Below are 12,031 nucleotides of genomic sequence, written 5' to 3'. Positions count from 1 at the left end.
CTGTTGTACCACTACTTTCTCCATTATCTTGGAGAGAATATTTAGGCCTGTTATGGGGCGGCGGTGAGTTGGGTCCTTGGGATCCAAGTTAGGTTTTTTCAAGATGGGCTGGATTGTGCCCTCTTTCAGCAGGGATGGCACTATGCCTTCCTTAAATGACTGATTTATAAGCTGTGTGATGGGAGGCGCCAGGATGTCGGCACATTCCTTCAGCAGCTTGGTGGGAATGATGTCATTGGGTGCTGTGCTGTTCCGCAACGCACCAATGATATTTTTGGTGGTATCGATGGAGATGGGTTCCAGAGTGAACTTAGTTGATTGTAGAAGGTTTCTGTTGGTGTTTTGTAGTTGATTGAAGAGGGGGCTGAGGGGGGTATTATTTTGCAGAATACTTACCCGGATTCTTTCGATTTTGTCGATGAAGAAATCCGATAGTTCATTGCAGAACTCTTGGGTGTCTGAATTGGGGACTTCAAGACATCCTGGATTCATGGTCTGGGTGACCATCTTGAAGAGTTCGCGGGGGCGGTTTAGGGCGCTGTTAATCGCCATAGAAAAATGATGTTTCTTGGCTTTGAAGATTTCTTTATGATATCGTGTTGTTATTGCCTTGTAGATGATGAGGTGATCTTCTGCAGGGCTTCTTTTCCAGGCGGCTTCCGCCCTTCTGCGCTCTTGCTTCAGTAGGGACAGCTGGTTGTTGAACCAGCCGGACTTTTTTTTCCGGATGCGGACTTTGCGTTTCGGTGCTACTAAGTCGGCTGATTGTAGCAGAGCGGCATTTATGGCATCCAGTGTATCTGAGGCTGCTAACTGAGGATGAATAGTTTCGATTCGGTTTCCCAAGGTAGATTTGAAGAGTTCCGAGTGGAGCTTCCTCTGAGATCTAGCCCAGTGTATTGTCACCGGCTTGGGTGCTTTTATCACTGGTGGAATTTTGGAAATTATGAAACTAATTGCATGGTGGTCTGTCCATGGCAAAGGTTCATTTCCCAAAATGTTTATTTTCAGATTTTGTCTGAAAATTAGGTCGAGTGTGTGACCTGAAGCATGCGTGGGTCTGCATATAAGTTGCTGTAGTCCTAATCCTTCCAGGTGATCGATGCAGGCATCCGCAATGGGATCCTGTGAGGAGTTGGCCCACAGATTGAAATCCCCGAGCAGCAAAAGATGTTTGCTGTTAAGGGAGTAAGTGGATATGAACTCCGTTAATGATGGTAGAAGCTGCGATTTTGGCCCAGGTGGCCTATAGCAGAGGAGAATGTGAACAGTCTCCTGGGGGGAAGTTTGAAGTTGAAGAGTAAGGGTTTCCATGAATGGAAGAGGATTTTGAAGGACCGGCTTAGTGATTGCAATATGAAACTTATGGATCACCGCCAGGCCTCCTCCTCTTTGCCCTATTCTGTTTTCCGTTATAATTCGATAATTTTCTGGCACCAATTCTCCAAGAATGGTGTTGCAGTCGTCTGAAAGCCAGCTTTCTGTGATAAAGAGGCAGTCTAGATCGTTTTGTAGTAAGAAATCGTGGATTTCTGATCGGTGGCATGCAATGCCGAATGTGGCCAGAGGGGTGCGCAGAAGAGGCTCGGAAATATTCTGACAGCTCGGCTGAACGTGGAAAGGCTTGGAAACTGAGTGTTTCCGAGTATTTCAAAATTGCTCCAGTGCCCCCGCACCTCTGGCCAAATGTGGTACTGCACACCGCAGAGGCTTGAATCCTGCTGGTTTTGCGAAACGCTTGTTAACCGCATCCCTCGCAATCCGAGGTTCCACTGTACCACCAAAAAGCTCTATTTGTGGGAAGAAAAAGGATATCAATTTTTTTGGGGTACAACGTTGCACGATCGCGCAATTGGTCCGTTAACCTTCCGGGGATGACGTGGTTAAGCCCTAAGCAAGAGGTGTAGTTGCAGCCTCTGAAATGAGTTGGATCTTGGGTTAGAACTCCTCCCTTGCAGAACAGCTGAGAAAGACCCATCCCATGCAGGTGGGGGGGGTCCTCAAATGCTCTCCCTGTGCTTGCGTGGGTTTTCTCCAGGTACTCCGGTTTCCTCCCACACGCCAAAGACATGCTGGTAGGTTAATTGGCTTTTGTCCAAATTGGCCCCTAGTATGTGGGTGAACCTTAGGCCCCATACTCACGACCAAACATGTCTGCTGAAACTGGTCCGCAGGCCAGTTTCAGCAGACATGTTTGGTCGTGTGTGGGCGCGAGCGGGCCGAATTCCAGCAAACATTTGCCCGCCGGGCCTTTTCCCAGCAGACAAATATTCCTGGACTTGTTTTAAAACAGTCCGCTGGAATTCTGCCCGCTCGGACATGTACGGTCGTCAGTACAGACCTACCGTACATGTCCAGGCGCCCGCCGTCCCTCGCATGCGTCGAATGACTTCGACGCATGCGTGGAAGCATTTTAAAAGCGGGCCGCCCACGTCGCCGCGTCATTGTCGCGGCGACACCGCGTCATCGACGCGGCAACACCGCGGACACGCCCCGCGTATTGTTTACGCGCGGACTTCTGTACGATGGTGTGTACAACCATCGTACAGAAGCCCTCTGGCAGACATGTATGGTGAAAACGGTCCGACGGACCGCTTTCACCATACATGTTTGGTCGTGAGTACCCGGCCTTAGATTGTAAGCTCCTCGGGGGTGGGGACTAATGTGAATGTACAGTATGTAAAGCACTGTATAAACTGCCAGGGTTATATAAATGCCTGAAATGAAATAAATAAATAATTATATTCTAGGAAGGAATGGGGATGTGTAATGTAATGCTTTTGCTGGCTGCATGCTTAGTCATCTCAGTATTACATCGGCTGTTGTGGGGATTTTGTCACCTGCAGTGATGTATTATTGATCTGTCTGTGATATTTGATTCATGGTATTTTAGAGACGGGCACTCCTAGCATTAGAAGTTGATGTGATGTGAGGCCGCTGGGCTCATGTGATTTGTTTTTTTTTTCTCTCCTTTTTCTAGGAGTTCATTGCGGAGCATTATGGGGAAGATGGTTCCCTCTATGAGAAGGAGATCCGGGAATTCATGGAGCTGAGACAGGTCGGTGTCCTCTCCACCGATATACTGAACACGTAATACCAGAGAGACCGTTCTGTAATCCCCGGAGAGACCCCCCCCCTTTTTTTTTCTTGCAGAGACCCTAGAGAATAAAATAGCGACCGTTTGCATATTTTTTGTCACATCGTAATTTCAGATTCACATATTTTTAAGATGAAACTTCTTTTTTTTTTTTTAAATTGTTTCACTATATATATAATGTGACAAAGGATTTCCAGAGCACTATGGATTATCTAAAGAGGCAGCACTAGATTCATGCTTGTAGACTGGCTCTCTGAAATTGAGACCTCAGATGGAAACACTATGAAATGTTAAACATTAGTGTACTCCCTAATCAGTTATGGGTGGTCTCTTCCCTATTCAGGCCATGAGGACCCCGAGTCGCAGCGAGGCCGGTATTGAGCTCCTGATGGAGTATTACAACCAGCTGTACTTCCTGGACAACCGCTTTCTGCCACCGAACCGGACGCTGGGCGTCTTCTTCCATTGGTTAGTAAGCACTTTTTCATCATTCCATCTTTCCCCTGTGCTCTGCCTCCTCATCACCTCTCTACTACTCCCCTGGTGCTCTCCCCTGTGCTCCGCTTCATCACCTCAGTCTCTACTACCCCCGTGCTTTCCCCTGTGCTCCGCCTCACCTCTCTACTACACCCCCCATGCTTTCCCCTGTGCTCCTCCTCATCACCTCTCTACTATTCCCCGGTGCTTTCCCCTGTGCTCCGCCTCATCACCTCAGTCTCTACTACTCCCCCGGTGCTTTCCCCTGTGCTCCGCCTCCTGAACTCTCTACTATTCCCCTGTACTTTCCCCTGTGCTCCTCCTCACCTCTCTACTACTTCCCTGTGCTTTCCCCTGTGCTCCTCCTCATCACCTCTCTACTACTTCCCTGTGCTTTCCCCTGTGCTCCGCCTCCTCACCTCTCTACTCCCCCGGTGCTTTCCCCTGTGCTCCGCCTCCTCACCTCTCTACTACTTCCCTGTGCTTTCCCCTGTGCTCCTCCTCATCACCTCTCTACTACTTCCCTGTGCTTTCCCCTGTGCTCCGCCTCCTCACCTCTCTACTCCCCCGGTGCTTTCCCCTGTGCTCCTCCTCATCACCTCTCTACTACTCCCCCAGTGCTTTCCCCTGTGCTCCTCCTCATCACCTCTCTACTACTCCCCCGGTGCTTTCCCCTGTGCTCCTCCTCATCACCTCTCTACTAATCCCCCGGTGCTTTCCCCTGTGCTCTGCCTCATCACCTCTCTACTACTCCCCCGGTGCTTTTCCCTGTGCTCCTCCTCATCACCTCTCTACTACTCCCCCAGTGCTTTCCCCTGTGATCTGCCTCATCACCTCTCTACTACTACCCCGGTGCTTTCCCTTGTGCTCCGCCTCATCACCTCTCTACTACTCCCCCGGTGCTTTCCCCTGTGCTCCTCCTCATCACCTCTCTACTACTACCCCGGTGCTTTCCCCTGTGCTCCTCCTCATCTCCTCTACTACCCCTCCGGTGCTTTCCCCTGTGCTCCTCCTCATCACCCTACTACTCCCCCGGTGCTTTCCCCTGCGCTCCTCCTCATCACCCTACTACTCCCCCAGTGCTTTCCCTTGTACTCCGCCTCCTCACCTCTCTACTACTCCCCCGGTGCTTTCCCCTGTGCTCCGCCTCCTGAACTCTCTACTATTCCCCTGTACTTTCCCCTGTGCTCCTCCTCACCTCTCTACTACTTCCCTGTGCTTTCCCCTGTGCTCCTCCTCATCACCTCTCTACTACTCCCCCATGCTTTCCCCTGTGCTCCTCATCACCTCTCTACTACTCCCCCGGTGCTTTCCCCTGTGCTCCTCCTCATCACCTCTCTACTACTCCCCCGGTGCTTTCCCCTGTGCTCCGCCTCATCACCTCTCTACTACTCCCCCAGTGCTTTCCCCTGTACTCCGCCTCATCACCCTACTCCTCCCCCGGTGCTTTCCCCTGTACTCCTCCCCCGGTGCTTTCCCCTGTACTCCTCCTCCTCACCTCTCTACTACTTCCCCGGTGCTTTCTCCTGTGCTCCTCCTCATCACCTCTCTACTACTCCCCCGGTGCTTTCCCCTGTGCTCCTCCTCATCACCTCTCTACTACTCCCCCTGTGCTTTCCCCTGTGCTCCTCCTCATCACCTCTCTACTACTTCCCCTGTGCTTTCCCCTGTGCTCCTCCTCATCACCTCTCTACTACTCCCCCATGCTTTCCCCTGTGCTCCTCATCACCTCTCTACTACTCCCCCCGGTGCTTTCCCCTGTGCTCCTCATCACCTCTCTACTACTCTTCCAGTGCTTACTCCCTTTACCCTCTGCTCCACCTCATTACTTATCTACTACCCCCCCCCCCCCCGTTGCTTTCCACATTCTGCCTCACATGCCCCCTGCCTAATTATGGCGATATATCCGCACAGGTACGACTCTCTCACCGGCGTTCCTTCCTGCCAGCGGGCTCTGGCATTTGAGAAGGGAAGCGTACTGTTCAATATGGGAGCGCTCTACACCCAGATCGCGGCCAGACAGGATCGCCTGTCCGTAGACGGAGTGGACACGGCTATTGACGCTTTTCAGAAAGCTGCCGGTGAGTGTTTAATCCGCATTGTATCTGCTGTCTGAGGCTTCATTCTCCTGCCCCTCGCCGGTATGTCTCTTCCCAACAAGCAGATCTGATCTGTGCAATTAGGTACTCCGATATAGGAATAGCAGGTGAGCTCTGGGAACTTCCTGCAGAATTAGATGACCATAGACTTGCAGATGTCCGACATAAATGACCATTCGTATGGCTCAAGCTGCTGGATTCCACTTTTCAAACTGTGGTACATTTTAGAAGGTCGCGAGATAAGTGCAGTCACTTGCGGTTTGGCAGCTTCTGCTCACTAAGGGGTCTCTGGGGGGAACCTTGGGTGTATACTAAGGCCGGCCATGAACGGTACGAATTATGTGTGGGTAGACTGGTACCGATCACTTGGGTGCAACCAGCCTGCCGGGTTCAGTTGCGATTATCGCTAGCGGCTGCTATAGCAATAATCACGTTCTTCCCCCGCTGGACGCAGAAAATTGCTCGGCATGATGGATTTCCCTGTCAAAACTGTCTGTGTTGATGGGGGAATCCTGCACATTTCTTTCTTGCAACCAGTGGTTGCAGGAAAGAAATTTGCACAATCTATGGCCTGTTTAAGGGATATTGAGAAGACACAGAGCCACACAAAGAGGATCCAAAAAGATTTGAAAATACAACTGTAACGGAATGGCCCGTGATACCCAGAGACTTTTGAAGGATGTGGGGTACTCCTGTGCCAGCTTCACTAATGACTCTTGGGTCTAGGGTCATCCTTTGTCCAATAGGGGCATAGGATGACTGAGAAATGATATCTCGGATTACATGAGATGGGACAGTAATAATTCATGTATTGCAGGATATCTTGAAATATTACAGGTGGTTAATTCTGACCCCAACAGGTCAATAGCAGAGTGATTCATTCATGTGGGGACACATAGATTGTTGAGGTGCTTATTAAGTCTACCTGGCTGTAGTGATGAAAGCTGTGTTTGCATTCTATTGTGTTAATTAAGTCTGGCTCCTAAGATATTTCATTATACTATGCTAACTAACCCTGTATTGTGTGAAAGTTCTATTGATGCTAATATGTGTTGTGAGTTAACACACTCTAAAAGTCATGATGTCTGCCATGTCCGCTATAGTAATTGATTCATGTAGAGTCGGTGCCAGAAAGTCTGTCTTAGATGTGGATTGAGGGGGACTCGTTAAGCACCCATTGTGTGATGTTGTGGGTGGAGTGAGTCATTGTCCAGATTTGGTTTCTAACTGTATATAACCAGCTGAGTTTACCATTAAAGTGTTCATTCGTTTTGGAACCAGAGACAGAGCTGTGCGTGTCTCGTTTGTGGGGGAAATCCAATGGGTCGTGTCTGCTGGATTGTGGAGTGTCGGATAAGCTGTCTTGGGTTGGTGGAATGGAATATCGTAAACGGTGTTAACCCCTGACCGTTACAACAACTATTCACATGAATAGAAGTGTAAAACATGAGACTGTGTAGGCAACGTGGAGAGGATATGGAAAAGAGACCAGGCAATGCGTAAAGCAAGGGTGTCCAACTCAATTTCATTGTGCGCCGCATCAGCATTATGATCACCCTCAAAAGGGCCAGTTGTTTCTATAAGATTAGATGTCCAGCGCATCCCCCTCCCCCGTATATTGGATATCAAGAGCCACCACACCATCAGAAGTTGAGTGCCCCACTCTCCCTTACATCAGTGCACCCCCCTTTCCTTATGCTGCTACTGGGTGATGGATGCATTGCTTGAAAGTAGGGGTCTGGAGGAGGTCCATGAAATGGCCTGGAGGGCCGGATTCGGCCCGCGGGCCTTGTGTTTGACACCTGTGGCGTAGACGATATGATGTGCCATACAATAAACTGATTTTTTTTTTTTTTTTTTTTTTTGTAATTGAAGAGACGAGACAACACATTTCGGGTCCCCAGGGCCCCCCTTCAAAATGTTCTTATTTTATGCAAAGGTCGTGGACTCAAGGTAGAAGTAGACAAGGTCCTGCTGGTGAAATGGAAACCATGCAACCCAATCCCCTCCCCCAAAACGCGATGGTTTATTAACTTCTCCTTTACCAAAAAGAAGCCCCCTGAGCCCAAATATGCCGATCTGTTTGACTCTGTAAAAGAGAAAATACATTTTCGTAAAATAAAATTAAAATGTGAAAAGAAAAATTATTTCCCCCCGTGTGTTTATTTTTTTTTTTAAGCCTCTGTTGTAAAAAAAGAAAAATAAATCTTAAGAAGAATTTTATTTTTAATTTATTTTATTTAAGCCTCTGTTGTTCCCTCATTGCAGGATGCTTTAATTACTTAAAAGAAAACTTCTCGAACGCCCCGAGCCTGGACATGAGCGCGGCCTCTCTGAACATGCTGGTGCGGCTAATGGTGGCCCAGGTCCAGGAGTGCATCTTCGAGAAGTCCAGCCTGGAGAATAATACAAACTCTTTCCTCTCGCAGGTCCAGATGGCACAGGAAGCGGCCAGGGTGAGTGCCCCATTATAATGTGTTCTGTGCTTCTCTATAATGTTACCGGGATCAGTCCTGAAGGACCGTTTTTGTGTTCCATGGAAGTAACGGAGAATAGTGAGTGTAATCGGTCAGTATTCTCAGCCACCTATAATGTAAGAGATGGACCGATTGAGGTAGGGAGTGCCAGAGGATGGGAAAGGCTCTGGAGAAGTTCTGAAGGAAAGCATGGGAAGAAGTGACGAGGGGGACAAGAGAGAGGGTCTTGGGAGGAGGGGAAAGATTGGTTTGGTTGGGATGTTGAGACAAGGTTGGTGATAGCGGGGGGCAGAGTTGTGGATGGCTTTGGATGATGATGAGGATAGTATTTTGACTTTTTATTTGTTGGGTGAGCGGATGCCAGTAGAAGGACTGGTAGAAAGGGGTGGCAGTCAGTGATCGGTTGGCAAGGTGGATGAGTCTAGTATTCACATTCATGGTAGACTGTGTAGAGGTAGACCATCTAGGAGGGAGCTAGATCCTTTCTGAATTCTGCAAATGATGTGATGTCTGGGAGAGTTGCCCTCATGCCACTTCCAAGATGGTGATTTCACTGGTAGTGAAACTAGAGGTCGACCGATATGGGTTTTTCTCTGGCCGATGCCGATATTTAGAAATTGGGGCGGCCGATTATATGATGCCGATTTTTGTGGCTGATATTTTAGGCCGGTTTAAAAAAATAAATACAAAGAGAACCCTCACCCACTCCACTCCTCCCTGCTTGCTCTTGTCACTCTACCACACACTTGACGTCCTCAGTACAGGTGGCACTGGTTGGCTCTGGCAGGTGGAACTGGCAGATGGCACTGATTGGCATTGGCAGGTGGAACTGACAGATGGCACTAGTTGGCACTGGCAGGTGGCACACTGAGCTGATAGTGTACCCATGTGTGTGAAACTTACATGTAACTGAGAGAGGAGCTGTCAAAATTGAGCTTGATGTCGGGGTTGGGCGGGACCCGGCCAGGGTGGGCGGGACCCAGCAGCTATCAAAACACCAGCATATGATTGGGCTGCTTAAGAAAGGGGGCGGGGCCACATACATGTAGCAGCCCGCCCAGATCTCATCCCATTGGCTGGTGTTTGATAGGTGCTGGGTCCCGCCCACCCCCGACATCAAGCTCAATTTTGACTGATCTCTCTTTCCCTTTCTCTTTTTCTCTTTTTTTCTTTTTCTCTTTCTTTTTCTTTTTCTCTTTCTTTTTCTTTTTCTCTTTCTTTTTCTTTTTCTCTTTCTTTTTCTTTTTCTCTTTCTTTTTCTTTTTCTCTTTCTTTTTCTTTTTCTCTTTCTTTTTCTTACTTTTTTTTCTCTTTTTTTACTTCTTCTTTTTTTTTTTTCTTTCTTTCTTTCTTTCTCTTTTTTTTTTCTCTCTCTCTCTCGTTCGTTCGTTCGTTCGTTCGTTCGTTCGTTCGTTCTTTCTCTCGTTCTTTCTTTCTCTCGTTCTTTCTTTCTTTCTCTCGTTCTTTCTTTCTTTCTCTCGTTCGTTCGTTCTTTCTTTCTTTCTTTCTTTCGTTCGTTCTTTCTTTCTTTCTTTCTTTCTTTCTCTCGTTCGTTCTTTCTTTCTTTCTTTCTTTCTCTCGTTCGTTCTTTCTTTCTTTCTTTCTTTCTTTCTTTCTTTCTTTCTTTCTTTCTTTCTTTCTTTCTCTCTTTCTTTCTCTCTCGTTACGTGTCAGATGGCAAGCATCAAGCACCGCGCTGAGTGTGGAGAAGGGAGGAGAAACACTTGTGGGTGCGGTCAGTGTTTATTATCCAAATTAGGCAACATTCATATCCACAGCCTTGGAACCAGCATGAGGCCAAAGGTCCCAGAAGTCGGCTTCATTTACATAAAGGTGGTCAGGGCTTGGCATCCTTTGCAGGGCTTTCTCCAGATCTCAGTAATTAAAGTATATTCAAGAGGCACACAAAGGAGGCTTTTCCTGACAATAAAGGCAATGGCGGGCAGTGTCATGCTATGAGTAAGGCTTCGGCCGAAACGCGTTAGCATGTTACTGCTGTATCCTGCTATGTAGCCGATAAAGAATTGTTTTGATGGAGGTTACAAGGTAGCCGGCTTCATTGTATCAGAGAATGGTGGCGGGCAGTGTGTAGGATGTTTCCTTCTTGTTGAAGTAGTAATGATTGCCTTGTGTCACTAAGAATGAGTCCTGGTGAGTGAGGTCATACATGTCTGTATCTTCATCTGCAGGTTGAAGACGTTTACACGCTGGTATACCGGACCATGATGCACCCGCCCGTTAAGGACTACGTGCCGTTCTCGTGGACCACCATGGTTCGTGTTAAAGCCGAACATTTCAAAGCACTTTCCCACTACCACGCGGAAAACGCCCTCTGCGACTTCACCAGTGAGTAGATCCAATTCTTCTACCCTTAAGAGGCCACCAGGCCAAGTTGGTTTCCTCAAAGTCTCTGTGATATGAAACCCTTTAACCCTGCTCCTTAGAGGCCACCAGATCTGTGTTATGAACCCTGCTCCTCATAAGCCACCAGGCATGTGATATGAACCCTGCTTATTGGAGGCCACCACACCTGTGTTATGAACCCTGCTCCTTAGAGGCCACCAGGCATGTGATATGAACCCTGCTCCTTAGAGGCCACCAGGCATGTGATATGAACCCTGCTCCTTAGAGGCCACCAGGCATGTGATATGAACCCTGCTCCTTAGAGGCCACCAGGCATGTGATATGAACCCTGCTCCTTAGAGGCCACCAGGCATGTAATATGAACCCTGCTCCTTAGAGGCCACCACACCTGTTATGAACCTTGCTCCTCATAAGCCACCACACCTGCGAAATGAACCCTTCTCCTTAGAGGCCACCACACTTGTGTTATGAACCCTGCTCCTTAGAGGCCACCACACTTGTGTTATGAACCCTGCTCCTTAGAGGCCACCACACTTGTGTTATGAACCCTGCTCCTTAAGGGCACCTCACCGGGGATATGAACTCTGCTCCTTAGAGGCCACCACACCTGTGTTCTGAATCCTTCTCCTTAAGGGCACCTCACCGGGGGTATGAACTCTGCTCCTTAGAGGCCACCACACCTGCGAAATGAACCCTGCTCCTTAGAGGCCACCACACTTGTGTTATGAACCCTGCTCCTTACAAAAGAATAGGGGAAGGGGGGTAACAAACCCCGGTATTTTAATGGTGTTCAGGGTGGAAACTGTAAAAACAGAATTGCAACATCAATAAAATCAAATATTTTATTACAAAAGTAAGAAACATGAGGAAATTAGACCATCCATATCAAGGTTATATGTTCCACAACACAGCATGTATACAGACACTACCACATCATTTTAAGGTCACCCATACTCCGCCCCTTTTGTCAATGTCATGAAGGGGAGAGGCTTAACCGTGACTCGCAAGTATTTATTTTTAAAGGTGAAACAACAGACTTTATTCTAGGCATGTACAGGGTGCAGACATGGGCGTCCACATGTAGGGGCAAGGGGGGAAAGCGTAGCACCAGCCTGGAGTCTGCACCCTGTGCATAGCACACGCCTGAAATCTGCACCCATGGACATCCGAAAATGTTTTTTCAGGTGGGGGTATCATTTTAAGGTCACCCATGCTCCGCCCCTTTTGACAATGTCATGAAGGGGAGGAGCTTAGCCGGGACTCGCAAGTATTTATTTTTAAAGGTGTAATGGCAGACGTTATTCAGTGCTATGTACAGGGTGCAGATTCCAAGCGTGTGCTATGTACAGGGTGCAGATGCCAAGCGTGTGCTATGTACAGGGTGCAGATGCCAAGCGTGTGCTATGTACAGGGTGCAGATGCCAAGCGTGTGCTATGTACAGGGTGCAGATGCCAAGCGTGTGCTATGTACAGGGTGCAGATGCCAAGCGTGTGCTATGTACAGGGTGCAGATGCCA

The 12,031-nt window shown here is 48.4% G+C and overlaps 1 protein-coding gene across 1 annotated transcript in view; it reads left to right on the top strand.

The window, feature by feature from the left end:
• The window catches only part of RHPN1 (rhophilin Rho GTPase binding protein 1), a 78,874-nt gene that overhangs the window by 46,327 nt on the left and 20,516 nt on the right, over nucleotides 1-12,031 (top strand). Inside the window, exons 6-10 of the mRNA XM_040352128.1 lie at nucleotides 2,981-3,058; nucleotides 3,441-3,565; nucleotides 5,489-5,655; nucleotides 7,942-8,129; nucleotides 10,340-10,496. Coding sequence (XP_040208062.1) covers nucleotides 2,981-3,058; nucleotides 3,441-3,565; nucleotides 5,489-5,655; nucleotides 7,942-8,129; nucleotides 10,340-10,496 — 715 coding nt within the window. The remainder of the gene's footprint in view (nucleotides 1-2,980; nucleotides 3,059-3,440; nucleotides 3,566-5,488; nucleotides 5,656-7,941; nucleotides 8,130-10,339; nucleotides 10,497-12,031) is intronic.

Source organism: Rana temporaria, chromosome 5 (assembly GCF_905171775.1).
Source record: "Rana temporaria chromosome 5, aRanTem1.1, whole genome shotgun sequence".
Lineage (NCBI taxonomy): Eukaryota > Metazoa > Chordata > Amphibia > Anura > Ranidae > Rana > Rana temporaria.
This window is presented reverse-complemented; position numbering and strand designations above follow the sequence as displayed.